Source organism: Crocuta crocuta, unplaced genomic scaffold (assembly GCF_008692635.1).
Source record: "Crocuta crocuta isolate KB4526 unplaced genomic scaffold, BGI_CrCroc_1.0 scaffold636, whole genome shotgun sequence".
Taxonomy (NCBI): Eukaryota; Metazoa; Chordata; class Mammalia; order Carnivora; family Hyaenidae; genus Crocuta; species Crocuta crocuta.
The window spans coordinates 240,262-254,740 of record NW_027530380.1 but is presented as its reverse complement, the minus strand read 5'-3'; the positions used below and the strand labels follow the sequence as shown (position 1 = coordinate 254,740).

General features: G+C 62.7%; 1 protein-coding gene across 1 annotated transcript in view; it reads right to left on the bottom strand.

Annotated features, from left to right (window-relative positions):
• The window catches only part of SHANK2 (SH3 and multiple ankyrin repeat domains 2), a gene marked incomplete at its 5' end in the record, with an annotated part of 263,327 nt that overhangs the window by 11,118 nt on the left and 237,730 nt on the right, over nt 1-14,479 (bottom strand). Inside the window, 5 exon segments of the mRNA XM_077766560.1 lie at nt 3,207-5,463; nt 5,466-5,543; nt 6,950-6,970; nt 7,772-7,883; nt 8,676-8,806. Of these exon segments, the coding sequence (XP_077622686.1) occupies nt 3,207-5,463; nt 5,466-5,543; nt 6,950-6,970; nt 7,772-7,883; nt 8,676-8,806 (2,599 nt within the window).

The following is a 14,479-nucleotide window of genomic DNA, read 5'->3' as shown; positions in this document are numbered from 1 at the left end:
GTCCCCGGGGCCCCCGCGGGCGCGCACCCCTCCTGCTCCTCGGCCTTCTGGCCTGACGTGGCTCCCGCCACACCGCAGCCCGGGGCCGGCCGGCCACTGAGGCTCCCCGGCCCACGGGTGGTGTCCTGTCGCCTCCCAGCCGCGCCCCGGGGGAGCCTGCCCTCGCCATGCGACCACGGGCAAAACATCAGGCACTCTGAAGTGGGGAGAACACCACTCGTGGGGACCCTCCTGGCGCTGCGAAGGGAGGGTGGCCTGGCCGTCATCCTGCCTCTGAGCTTCCCGGGAACGGACGGGCTCTGCCGAGTCCTCACGCTCACGGCCTCAAACCACGGCTGCCTTCGCTTTCATCTAGGTTGACGCTCTCTTCAAAGATGAGGTTGCTTCCTGGAAAAGTCAGCCTGGGCAGCCGAAGGCGCCCTTTCCCCAGAACCGCCTGCCTGTTGCAGCATTGCAGGTGGTCCGAGGGGGCGCCTCCGACGTTAGTACTCGGGAAGGCCACCCGGTCACCCCGAGACCCATGTCCTCTCCGGTCTCAGGGAACAGGCACGCGTGTCCTGCGGTAAGCAAGGATCCCGTCAGCGTTGGAGTCCCTGTCTCATCCTGGGCTCTGGCGAGAAGTGAGGGGTCTCATCTCACTTGTTAAGAAGGACCCAGGGTGGGGAGGTGACCCCAAAGGGGTGAGCTCCAAAGCTCGGCCGTCTCTCAGGAGATCACAGCCGTTTCTGTGAGGACAGGATTCGTGCACACGGCTGCTCCTCCGTCTCCCTGTCGTCAGGAGGATGCCCTTCCCTGCAGGCGGAGCCTCTCCGCTACCCAGGGCTGCTGCCAGCAGACAGCCAGGCAGACCTGCAGGTGAGGGGCAGCCCGGCCTCTCCTCCCCTGCCCAGCGGCTGTCGCCCGCCTCGCCCTTGTCAGCAGCCCGTATCCACTTAGGGCTCTGCCTGGTGAGGCTCTGAGGTCAGCAGCGCCCTGGTAGCCGGCAGAGTGCCCAGTGTAGCGCCCGCAAGCGATGACCTTCCTCTTTGTCCTTGGGCCTCAGGGCCATCGGATGTCTGGTTCCAACTCCGTGTCATGCTTGGCCGAGGGCAGAGAAGAGGACGCCGCCTCTGGATGCTCAGTAGTGCTGGAGGCTGCCTGGCGACCGGCCTGGGAAGCAGAGAGGCGGCCTGAGGCACGCAGCTGGGCTCAGGTGAGCCCCCCTTGGGCGAGCTCCCGATAGGTTGGCCAGCCGCGTTTTCCTTCGAGGCTGATCTCTGGCGCCCCCGAGCGCTCAGGATCTGACCCTGAGACGCTCCCTGGTCGGGGGTTGGAGGTCGGGCTTTGCCTTCTGGCGGAAGTGCTCCCCCTCTCGGCCTCCAGCGCGGAGCACCGGGCCCGGCATCTGGTGAGGTGTGAACAGGTGCCGGCTGATGTCGGCGCGGAGTGAGCCGGCTTGGAACTAGCAGGACAGACCCGCGGTGGCCGTTCTGGGCGTCCGGGCAGCGCCTGGAGGCGGTCCTGTCCTGCAGCCACTCTGCAGGGGTCTGGTGGGGCTCTGCTGGGTGACGTGTGCTCGGAGACCCCTCACCGCTAGGGCAACGTGGGCGGGGAGGCCCTAGGGATGCGCAGCTCTAGATCCACTTCCCCCCAGGCCCTCGGGGGCGCGCCCGGTTGGGGAAGGGGTGGAGGAGGCGAACCATCCAGAGGCCCCTGTACCGGGGTGGGCGGGCTAGGTAGCCTGATCCCTGGACTCGTCCCTTGAGACTCTGCTGTGCTCAGACATGGCTAAGGAGGCGGAGACCTCAGCCCGAGTCCTCGCTCAGCCTCCTACTGCACACGGGGACCTGCCACAGTGTCTCAGTCACTCTTCCTGGAGAATGGGTACAATTGCTACCTGCCCTCCTGCTCCCCAGTCAGCATGAGCCAGCGCTCAGTATGACGTGCAGCACCAGGAGAAAGATCTGAGTACTTGGGCTTTCACGTCACGTAGCGCTAAAGAGCTGGATTCCTACCCCAGGGGAAAGGGCAAAACCAGCCACGACTTACGGGGTTTTACTACTTGAAGTTATGTGTGCGTAGATGTCCACCAGAAACGGGGTCTTTTTGCAAACTCTCTTCAACTGGAGGTGCTGTTTGGACATTGGAGTTAGTGGTAGATGGTCTGTTACGAGAGAGTGTGTCAGCATGCTTCTTTCTACCTGGCCGGCCCGTCAGTGTTTCTCCTAGCACAGCGGGAGCCACCTGAGTGACCTCGGGGCTCTCGGCCCCCGCACCTGCAGGCCCAGCCATGGTGTGGTGTTGCTGCGTAATGGACCAAGACATTTGGGTCAAATGCCTGCCCAGCAGGAGTACGAAGAAAGAGTCATTAGTCAAAGTGTCAAGACCTGGGAGCGGACATCAGTGGGGGAGGCCAAGCAGCGGGCTCCTGGGACGGCAGGAAGAGCACCCACCCCCTCAGGGTCTGGGGAGAATCACCCCGCACCCTGCGCTAGCGTGTGGTGCGCCTGGGCGGAGCCTTACAAGTGGCCCCTCATGTTGTGCCCCCAGCCGCAACGGCAGCGCCTTGAACCCTGTGTGAAACACTGACTGGCCACCCCGTGGACAACCGGACGCCTCTGTCCGTGGTGCCTGCCAGCAGGGAAGGGAAGGGCTGGGGTGAGGGGGGAATGCATTTGCCTCTGAGTTCACTAGTGAGGCCGTAGCCTGGCTCTTCCCCAGCCCTCCAGCCGGTCAATGGTGGGAGGAGGTCAATGGTGGGAAGGATCCACACACACTCAACTGCACACACGCACGTGCTCATGCCGCTGACCGACTCCCTCTCCGTTGGCGTGGCCACCCCCCTGCAGCCGGCGTGGTGGAGCTCATCGGTTTTGGCCTCTCTGAGGCCCCAGAGTGGCCTTTCAGGGGGTCCTGGCAAGGATTTGGAGGACCTGGACATGGAGCCACGGGGCCCAGAGCTTCTCTTTGGAAGCCAAGCCAATGTGGGGATGACTTGTGTGCCTCTTATCACAGTCTGTGCTTGGGAGCGCCACGCCCTGGCCGCGTGGCTGCCGTCCGCACTCGGCTGTGCCGGCGTCCAGGAGACGAGGGGAGATGTGTAGCAGGTGTGGCCGCACATGTCCACGCCGGCTGCTCCCTGAGGGCATTTCCTGGTCAGCACTGCCCGGACGCAACGGGAAAGCCGGCACGGGGCGGTCTGGTGTCTGAGCCAACTGTGGACTTACCTGGGAGCGAGGCTGGCGGCCTTGGTTCCCGTGGGTGAATCCAGTCCTTCCCCCGGCTTTGCTGATTTCTCTCGGTTCATTTGCTGCAGGATTGAGTTCAATTCACTGATCACGTTTGCCTTTGGGCCTGAGCGAATCGGGCTTCTGACTTCTGAGACGTCACCCCACAGCTTGGAGGTCCTTGGCGGCGTCACCTTCGTGGCCCCAGGCTGGGCGCTGCCTGGCGGCGGCGGGGGCGCAGGGGGAGGGATAACAAAGGTGTCCACGTCTTCTTCCACTAGCGCGTCCTGATAAAGTGCATTGCTTTTGGGAATGATGGGCTTCACTTTTGGCTTCGGAGGTACTGGGGGCTTGTCCACCGTAAATGCTTGCCCGTCTGCATAGACTGTGCAGGTGTCCACGTTGTCCCCGCCCTCGGAGGACAGGGTGGACATGCTGGACACCGTGGAGATGGTGCTGGTCGTCTCGAGGTGGTGGTCGCTGCTGCTGCGGCTGTCCACCTCCTCGATCCCAGAGTCCGTGACCGCGTCAAAGTTCTCAGGGGGCGGCAGGAACGGGGCGGGCAGGCAGTTGGAGAGGCCAGCCGGCTTCTTACTGTCTGTACAGTTGGCTGGTTGGCTGGGGTTCAACGGAGGGGGCTGGGAGGCGTCGTGTTTCTTCTGCTTGACCAAGTCCGTGAGAGCGGGGACGGAAGCGATGCGGTCATCGGGGATATCAAAACTATTTGCAAACTCCAGGGGGGGAGGCAATGGCTCTGTAAAAATAAAATCCTCATCCAAGTCCACGGATGCCAGAGGGGGAGGAGGGATGCGGAATGGCAAGATCACCGCCTCTTCCACGGAGCCCGCTGCCACGATGGTCCTGCCGGGCGCGGCGGCGGTGGCGGGCTCGGGGCTGGCGGAGATCTGTAAAGCACCTTCGGTTTCGGGAGCGCCTTCTGGCACCTCGGACAGCGAGTTGTCTGGCTTGGCTTCCACGTCGGCTTTCTCTTCCTCTTCCTCCAGCAGGTGGTCAGCCTTGGCGGCGTCCACGGTGTGGACCATGAGCAGGCCGGCCGACCTCTGCTGGGACGTGTCCACGATGTTGATGAGCATGTTCTTCTTGTCCTCGCCCTTGCGGTCCTTGCCCAGCTCCGTCTCGTACTTGTTCTCCGTCTCCTGACGCCTCAGGGGCCCCCGCGTGTTCTGCCTGGTGACGGGAGGGAAGCCTGCTTCCACGCTGGGCCGCATTTTGGTATCGATGTAGAGAGGTTTGTGGAGGTCGGCCTTGGGGGCCTCCCCCTTGGGGCCCTGCTGGGACTCCTTCATGGCTCGGTCCCTTGCTGAAAGCGCCAGGGCCAGTGGGGAGCTGGGGTCCAGCAGCCTCCCCGTGAGCGGGTGGACGTAATTCTCGGGGCCGGCCGCACCGCCGCTCTTGGGGGGCACCGCGGGGCTGCTGTCGGGGCCCTTGGCTTTGGATGTGGAATTGAGTGGCCTGCCGGCCTCCCCCTGAGCTGTGGCCTCGCCTCCACCCACAAAGTGGTTCTCGGGCTCCCTGGGCACCGGCACCGGCGTGGGCAGCGACAGCGGCTCGGGGCCACCCTCCTCGCTGAAGTCGGCCTCCTCGGGGAAGTTGGAGGAGTGTACACGGGGGGCGGGCAGCCCCAGACCCACGTCCTCGTCACCCAGGTCTGTGGACAGGAAGGCCGGGGAGTTCCTCCTGGCCTCCAGCCGCTTCTCCCGATCGCGGACGGCCCCGGCGATGGCAGCGGCAAAGGGGCTGCTGACGGCCAGGCTGTCGTCGGGCCGCAGCTGCCCTGGCTGCTCGGAGGCCTGGGGCTCGATCTCGGTGCTGCTGCCCTGGCTGCTCTTGCCGCTGCTGCTGGTGGAGGGCTCCTTCACGATGATGGTGGGGATGGGGATGGAGCACGTCTTCTCGGGGCTGTCTTCCACGTTGGACTGCTTCACCAGCATGCCCTTCCGCCGGGCGGGCTTGGCGGGCACGTACACGGCTTTGCTGGCCACCCTGCCCACTTCCGAGTACGGGTTTTCGGGCATCTGGCCCCGCCTGTTGCGGAAGTTGGCCTGGGCGGCGGCGCTGCGGCTGTACAGGTCCTCGGAGTCCAGGGAGTAGCGGTCCAGCTCCCTCCTGTAGTGCAGGCCCCTGTCCCTCATCACCGTGGCCACCGTGTCCGAGCGGGCCGCGGGGGGCACCTTGGCGGCGGCGTTCTGATTGAACGCCGGCTTGATGGTCCCGTAGACTCTTGGGGTTGGGGANCCGAGGTGTCCGGCATGGACAGGCTTCTGGTGAACTTCAGCATCGGAGGGGCCAGAAATTGCCGCTCTTCCTCCGTTATTCCTGCAAGGAGAAGGCAGGCTTAGATTTCAGCCGTGACACCAGCACCCCACCACGCTCCCAGGCTGGCGCAGCACACCAAGTCTCGCACACTCACAACGGAGCACGGTGCACACTTGTTCACGGGGCACACCACAAGCCACAATGCCAGGAGCTTTTCTCCCATGAGGAAAAGGAAAGGAAAAAAGACAGAGGCAGGCACTGGGATGCCCTGAGTGCGTGCTGTTGAGATGTTCCGCTTGTGGTGCCCAGAGCAGAGGCGTGAGGGATGCGTGGGGCCGGCCGGGGCGCCAGGGCAGCGAGCTGTGTGTGCGAGTGAGCGAGTGTTGAGCGAGCACTGGGACTGGGCTGGGTCAGGACGCATCTGTCCTTTCAGGCTTGGCCAGGGCCCCAAGGAGTGTCTGTAGGGGGCGTGGGGGCCGAGGCCGTCATGCTGCCCGTCGGGGATGAGGGTGAGGGCACCGCTGCCTCGACTGATGTGCCACGGCTCGTACTGCGGCTGAGGGGCAAGAGAGCTGACCTCGCCTACCTGACAGGGACCCGTTTTGCTGCCTGATTTCTCTGGGCCACCCGAGGGCTGGAGCGTATTGGCGTCCCGGGCCTTCAGGGGCGCAGCCACGAGGCTCTGTCACATGCCCGCCCATGACGGGAGAGAGCCCAGACTTCTCCTTAGCCACCACCGCCCCCTGCCCCCTGCCCAAGCCCGGAGCAGCTTCCTGAGCAGACCCTGGGCCACTGGCCTCAGGAGCCCCTCTGGGTCCCACCTAAGACCCCCTGGGCCAGACGGTTTCCCAGCATCACGATTAAGTGGGGTCGACATTTGGCCGACTTGGACAGTCAGGTCAGGTTGCAGGCAGGACTCCCCCCCTCCCTCCCGGCCCCCCGACGAAGTAGTGGATGATGTCGGGTGTGGGAGTGCTGAGGGGCCCGGTGCGGTGAAGGCCTGAGTCCTCTGTGTGGGCCGCCTGGGCCAGGCTTTCCAGACCCGCTTCCAACAGTCTGAGATACCAAAACATCAACAGGATGCACTCGAGGAGACGGAAGCAAAACACAGACACAGACACAGGCAGACGGGAGGCACCGGGAGCTCACTCGGGGGCATGCGGGTTTGTTCAAGGAGGTGACAGAACGGGTTACTTCAAATCAAAAAAACTTCTAGGACAAACTACGGTAACTTATTCCAACAACAGTTTCCATTCGATAAGGGTATTCCCAATTTAACGTGCTCCTGTGGGAGGGCATCTGGGCATCGAACGGACTGATCGCTAAAAGGCCTTCTTGATCAGTTGCTAACACGTGGGCTGCCCGCCAACAACATTCCCAAGGAGTAATAACTTAAGAATACGCCTTATAGTGTAAGTTCAGGGTTACATTCAGATTACAGATTCCAGACTGTAAGGTTCACTAACCTGATAGAAAGATTCTGCTGTCTGACAGGAGGAAATGAATTGTTATTAACCAGTTACAGAGCCAGGGCACCACGTGGCATCTACGCTACTTCGCGGTAGCCCTGAGCTCCTGGGGCCGGCGGGTTTTAGGAGGGGCAGCCACCACCGCCACCAGGTCATGGCCTGCCGCGAGCCACCTCACACTAGTGACAGAGGAGCCAGGCCTCCAAACGGCAGGAGGCGCTTTCAGAAACCACCCCGCAGCGTCCCGGAGGGCTGGCCTGGGGCGCCCAGCAGTGGCCCAGCTCTCCCGAGACTCTACACGGCACAGACGGTGTCGGGGTACCGCGCAGGGGCTGTCCCGCAGGGCATGTGCGCCGTGCCCGGAAGCCTCTGTAGGTATCGCTGGGACAGGAGCGGGAAGGTACGCGGCTTTCCACGACACAGAGTACGTAGAGTTTGTCGGCGTTCTGGAACCTGGCCCAGCCACCCGTGGAGGGGTGTCCCCTGAGCTCTCCCGAGGGAAATGTGCCAGTGGCCCGGGCGGTTTGGGGAATGTGGGGGTCGTGATGCGTGGGCGACCACCTCCGCTTGCCACTCTGGTCCCTGCAGGGCTGGGGGGGGCTTCCTGCACCAGCCCCGTCTGCCCCCTGCCCCCTCACTCTGCGGTATTAGCACGGGCCACTTGGCCTGCAAGGCTGAGTGTCTTTCCCAGCAGGTAGGAGAGTTCCGCTCTGTGCGCGTGTCTAAGGGGCCCCCCGGGGGGCGGCTCTGCCTGGGGGCGCTGAGGGCTTCTCTGAGAGCCGGGGGGCAACCTCTGTGGGTGGAGGCCATGCTTCTTACCTATTGATTTCTGCCTTCGCATCGTACCTCGGGGGAGGCCCAGAAATGGGCCTTTCGGGCTCCCGGGAACGGTGGGTGTCATGACGGCGATCCCCTGTCGTTCGTACACAGACTGCAAACCAGAGACCCCAGAGTGAGACGAGCCCCAACCGGCCCCACCCAGGGCCTCTGGGCCCAGAGGGTGACTCAGAGGCACCTGTGCGCACCTGTCACATGGCCCCCTGTGCGGCTCCCCCAGGAGCAAGCGTCCAGCCGAGGCTGATGGGACATACCAGCCTCATGGGGCTGGAGAGGCTCTGGAGGGACACTCCCCACCAGCTGCTGCCCTCTAAATGCCAGCATGCCCCGTGGGGCTGTGGTGTGGATGACAGGGCCGTAGTCTGCCCGACTCATCCAGGAAGGGGCCAGGGCACATGCTCCGTAGGAAAATGCACATCGCAGGGGGTAGTGCAGGAGCCTCCGTTTTCCTCCTCCACAAAATGGGTCAACAGTACTGGCCCACCGCAGAGGACAAGGTGAGCCAGGTACCAGGCGTCAGGGAGCAAGCCGGCACGGAGCCTGCGGCAGGTGGGCCGGCCTGGTGGGAGCCCTCAGCCTCCCTCGTGCCCTTGGGAGACAGGTTCCCTGTGCGTGCCCCGCCCAACCCGCCGCTTCCTCATCGTGACACTGGGCTTGCCAGCTGTCCCCCAGCCCGCGGCTTGGAGGGCGGCTGGGCCCACTGGAAACTTGCGTGTGAGCCCCTGCACATCCTGAGCTCAGGGCCCCAGGATTAAACCGCGTGTTTAATGTGCGCTACCCCGGGCTAGCCTATCCGGTGGGCGGGGTTTCCGGGTGTCACCATAGCTATGAGCTGTCAGTGCGGGACGGCCCGCCCGCCCACTGCCCCGGGGACAGGGCCACTCACGTTCATGTCGGAGACGGACGGGAAGCACCGGCTGGTGGGCCGCTGCTTGATGGTGGCCACCCTGGACTCCATGGCCACGTTATCGGCAACGCGGGACGGCTTGGCGGCCGGGACGATCTCGTCGGCTTTGTCTGCAACGTGGACATGATGGTGGGAACAGGTGTCAGTGACAGAGGCCCCTGAAACACGACCAGGGGCTGGCTTTTGACAAGGTGCCCTCCACACGTGAACGGCCATTGAGCTGCTCCGGCCTCCAAACCATCAAGCGGATGCTCATCCCCGCAGGGTGGGCGCGCGTGCGTCTCTCTGCCACACACACTCACGGCGACGCCAGGTCTGTTCCCAAGCCCTGGCCCCAGGTAGGCGCACGTGGACAAGACCCTCAGTGACACAGCCTCAGCCCCGAGGCCTGCGACTCCCTGGGAGTCCAGTGCTCGCTGGGGCCCCCTTGTTAGTGCTGCTGGACTCGCTCCTGCCATGCCCGCTAACCCAGTGCTGGGGTCCTTCCCTCTTTAAGAGCTCAGAGGCGTACACGGCTCTTGTGCAACCAGACGCGGCTGCCAGGGTGTGAGGGCCTCGTGCCCGGGGCTGGGGGCGGGGGCACAGCCAGGCAGCCCTCGGGAGCTCAAGCCTCCAAGCCCATGCTGTGCGGGGAAGACCAGATTTCCAACAGTACGACGTTCTTACTTCTCGGTGAAAAAGAGATTCAAGGGTTAGTGATACGCGATTTTTACAAAGTAAAAAGTAAACACTTTTTACAATTTAAAACATTACATCTTCTGGAAAATGAAAACTCCAGCACACCTAGAATTGCCCAGATGCCCCCGCTTCGTCTGCAGGATGTCTGAGACCACGCAGAACAAGGGTCCTGGGTGAGCGGGTCCTAGCTGCCCTTCGGGGACGACTGTGGCTGGGTTTGCACGGAGGCAGTGCCAGGTGGTGCCTGGTGGGACTCGCCCATTTTGGATCTTGTGAGGCTCGGCACTGTCCTTGTCCCTTGCCCCCCACCATCCCCAGGACACAAGCCTGAGGCCTTCTCCTGGCAACCCCAATCTTTTCTGGGGTTTGGTGATTCCCCTCAAAGTGCATGTCATCACAAAGGCCCAGGCCCCTGAGGTCTCACCCAGACCCAGAGCTGTGAGCCCAGCATGTGAGGCTTGGGGCGTCTACTTGTTTCCATTGGGCAGGACAGCCACCTGGGATGGGGGCTTCCCAAGAGGAGCTAGTCCCCCAGAAAAGCCCCCCCAGAGCCACCCACACCAGGGCCCCCACAGAGGGACTGTGAAAGGGAGGAGGTGAGTGGGTGGGGGAGGGGCAGTGGGCCAGGCAGGCAGGGCCACCCCAGCCTCACGGACCACCCACAGGTGGGCCTCTGATACTTTGCGACTGTTGACCAGACTCCTGACTCCAGCACTGTGTCCTGGGCCAGGGGGTGGGCAGACTACGGCCCTTGGGCTAAATCCTGCTGGCCAGGAGGCAGGCACTCCAGCCACGCAGGGGGTTCTGGTTTTAGGAGGCTGTTAAAATGAGTGCAAAGACGATGTACCATAGAGAGCCTGTGGCCTGCAAAGCCTCAAATACTCACTGTCTGGAAACTGCTTGCCCCCCTACCCCACCCCCCTGCCTCCGGCCTGGACCCTGTCCCAGTTCACCTGCCCGTGAGCCCCGGGCGCAGAGGGTTCCGGCCGAGCAGAATTGAGAAGGCCCTTCCCCCCGACATGTGTGCGCTCACGTCTCTCCCTTGGGAACAGAAGACCCCCTCCTTCCCTCTGTCCGGCTGGCCAAGGGCACGACCTCCTCTATGTGGGTGCTGGGGATGCTAGTACGTGTCGGGTCCTTAGGGAGTTGGTCACTCAGGTCTTGGGGTCACTGGCAGCTACAGTCACCACGTCCCCAGCCTGCCTTCCTCCTCACGGCCCATGGAGCTGTCCTGTCGTCACCGACGCTCAGGGTCGCCTGGCCACCGGCTGCTGCTCCTTCCCTTTGCCCGGTTCCTGTCCCCGCCACTGTGCTGCGCACGCCCCGTGATCCCGGAAAGCTGATTCTTCCGGGAAGCCATCTCCCCTCTGATCTGGGCTAGGATTCCTTCTGTGGCTGGAGTTTAACTCATTTCTGTGCAGTGGCCCCACGCCGCCCCACCAGCTAGGCCTCGCTCATGGCCGTGCTTGGGTGGCGCTGGGCTAGCCTCCTGGGTCCTCGTGGCCCGTCTCTGGAAGCTGGGCCCCTGGCCGTGGCCGTCGGTTTGTTTCAGCTTGAGGTGCAGGGAGGCGGGCGTCCTCAGAGCTGGGAGCCCGTTGGCAGGCCCGGCCCTCTTTCCAGGTCCAGTCTTGGCTGCAGAGCATGCCGCTGAGTGAGGCTCTTCTGGGCCTCTGGAACGTGGAGGGGGTGCCAGCGAGCCACAGAAGGGGCAACCCCGCAGGGGGAGGAGCACTCTCTGTGCCGTTGGCTGCGTCGGGCACCGTACGGGGTGGGGACCCAGGGCATGCTGCAGGCACAGGGCAGGGCGCTCTCCTGGGAGGCAGAGCTAGCCAGCAGCGCCTTCGAGAGCCTCCTGTTTCTAGCAGTTTCTTTGGTTTTTACCCCCTTCCCCTATGCTGATAGGCTGGTTCCCCCTAAACCCCCAGCATGCTGAGGGGGTGCTGACCAGTATCCCAGTGCTGCCTGGAATCTCCACGTGCCCAGAATATGCAGGAGGCACTCTGTGATCTCGGAGCCCCAGGGCACGTGGCAGGCACCGCAAATACGCCTTCAGTGGTGGGCGTGCACCGGCCGTGCACCGGTGAGGCAGAGGCCCCATAGCCAGAGCAGCGGTCCCTGAGGGAAACTAAGTCCCTCATCTCCTTTCTCCTCCTAATGAGGGCCTGGCTGTGGGGGAGGGGAGAGTTGTGGTCTGTGATGCTGAAGGTCATGCAGGTAAAAACCTGCGACCAGGCGACCAGGTGAGTGGGAGCTGGGGCTCGGGTCGGGATCTGCCAGCCTCTGCATCCTCACCCCCAGCCTGGGCCCTGAAGGGCGGGAGGCACCAGAATGCTCTGCGTGGTCCTGCTGATTGAGAAGTCAAGGCACTGTGCACACGTGCTGAGAGGGGTGGGTCTGGTGGCGCCTGGAAGTGTGTGCCCTGGAGTCATGGCCACCTTGAGTGGATACTTTTGTCTTTATTATTTAAAAAAATTTCTTTAATGTTCATTTATTTTCGAGAGAGAGACAGAGTGTGAGCAGGTGAGGGGCAGAGACAGAGGGAGACACAGAATCCGAGGCAGGCTCCAGGCTCTGAGCTGTCCGCACAGAACCTGACGCGGGGCTCGAGCCCACCAACTGTGAGGTTATGACCTGAGCTGAAGTCGGACGCTTAACCAGCTGAGCCACCCAGGAGCCCCTCCCTGTCCTTGTTTTAAACCTTGGCCCTTCTGCCTCCAGCCACATGTTCTTTGGAACGAGAACACCAGGGGTCTTGGGTTGGGGGGGTTATGGCTGGGAGCGATTGCTTTCAGTGACGCTAGCTTAGTGTGGTTTGCGCAATTCAAATGGCAACACACAGGGCCCATGGCTCTCTGCAAGGGGGCCTGGGACCCCTCCCCGCTCTTGTCTTAAAGGGAGCCTGGTGGCTTGAGTCCTGGACTCAGGCTGCTCAGCCCCCATCTCCGAGGGTCTGTTTACCAGAACATGAAGGCTTTTAGGAGAAGCCGTGAGGCTGTGGAGTCCCACTTCTCATCGTAGACTCTCCGATTATTGTGCTTAATTTAAGAGAGCCGGGTTTGGGTCTCTATTCGGGGGCTCGGATGAAGAGGATTAGTGAGTGCAGCCCCCTGCAGTCCTCAAATGAAGTGCTCTGTGGCTGAAAACAATCCCGCAGACATCTTAAAAGCCACCTAGTAAGGAGTTGATGAGAAGCCTCCAGAAGCAGCCACGTGCTGTCATTTCTAAGCAAATGCACGGTCTGTTTAGAGGACCGGGGTGATGCTCGCTGTCCAGAATCTGCAAGCTTCCTGGCGAGGGGGCGAGTGTTTTAGGAGGGGAGGTGGTGCGTTAGGTCCCCCAGGGAACCGGCGCAGGGACGGCCAGAGCGTCATGAGCGCCGATCTCCCCCTCCCTCCCACCAGCCTGGGATCACACCCTTGACTGCTGGCTGGCTTCAGCCAGTGCGCCCCGAGCCCTCCCGCTGCAGAAACCCACATTCTGCGAGCCAGACCTTGGCGGGCTTCCTCTGCAAGAGGGAGAGGCAGCCTGGGGTTGGAGGCGGTGGCCATGGCCGGCTGGCCCACCTCTGGCTTAGTCTTCTCAGGAGGCGGTGAGGCGCGGGGAAGGGTCTCTGAGCTGTTCCTGGCCTGATGGCCCTGATGCGTCTCACACCTTCCAAGGGTCGGGACTGTGGGTACGGCCAGAGCAGGGGTCGCCCAGGGTGGCCAGGGCTGGGGACCATCTCACTGATGCAAGTTTTCTAGAACTGCCACAAACAGTTCAGAACGAAAGACGTGTGATCTCCATCAGGCTGGAAGCCAGAATTCCGAAACCAAGGTGTCAGGAGGCTGTTTCTCATCCTGGAGGCTCCTGGGAAGCATCTCCCTCGCCTCTTCCAGGTTCCGGGGCTGTAGGCATTCATTCCTGGGCTGTGGCTACGCCCCTCCAGACTCTGCCTTTGTGGCCTCCTCTGTGTGCATCTGAATCTCTTCCTCCTCTCTCGTGCGGTGGCGGTCTTTGGGTCCAGGCCCACCCTAATCCCATACGGCCTCATCAGGCTCACATCTGCCAAGATTCTATTTCCAAATAGGGTTTTAGCTCGATGTGGATTTTTGTGGGGACGCTGTTCAACCAGCATGTGGTAAAGGCCTATTTTTCCCTGTTGCACACAGTCCCGCTGGAGCATGGGAATGCTTCTCAGCTTAGACCAGTCCCCCGGAAGAGACTGGCAAGGGCAGCGTGGCGGAAGCATTCTCTGCACGCCCCCCGGTGTCTGATGCTCCCGGCTCCCTGAGGCCTGACTGTTGGCTCCCTCACTGCGTAGTAAGCGTGGGCCGCCGGAGCCCCGCACTGCACCCCACGGTCCCCCCGGCCCTGTGGACTGCTCACACAGGAGCTGGGTGGGCCACGGCCGCTGGGCAACTTTGGGGTCTTGTGCGCACTGGCAGGGCTCAGGAAATACGGGGGAGGGGCTCTGGTAGTTTTCTCCGCTGTCCAAAGCCGCTGGGTCTCCACCCTCCAGGACTCTTGCCTGTCCCTTGTGCCGGCCACAAGGATTGTGACTTCTGTCTTCTCGCACAGCCCAGCGTGTCTGGCTCCCGGAGGCGCCTCCTTGACAAGGGACCTTCTTGGCCAGCTCTGTCACGGCATTGAGGTCCCGGGAGCCCAGGCGGGGGTGCCTTGTTTGGGATGGTGTGGCAGACAGAGGGGCCGTCCCTGCCAGCAGGGCGTTGGCCTTGGATTGGAGGGGACTTCAGGGAGAAATGTAAGCCCGGGAAAATTTCTGGGCAGCCCCTGGGGGTGGAGGATGGAGGCCGGGGAGGGGAGGAAGGAGGGGTCCTGACTTGATGCTCTAGGACCTGTGATCCTGCCCCCAGATAGCGGCTGGTGGATTCTGAGACCCACCTCCGATCTCAGTGTCCAGAGCACAGCACTGTGCCTTGGCACCAGCGCCCAGGCTCCTGTGGTAGGGTCCACGCCGCACTCCCCCCGCCCTCTGGAAGGAATTTTGAATTTATTGTACTTCTTTCTATTATTGGGGTCGTTGTCTGCAGCAGTCAGGTGAGAAACACCCCAAAAATATGGATGCTGCTGAAGGAGGGGCCTGAAGCCATCCGGGGCCCTCT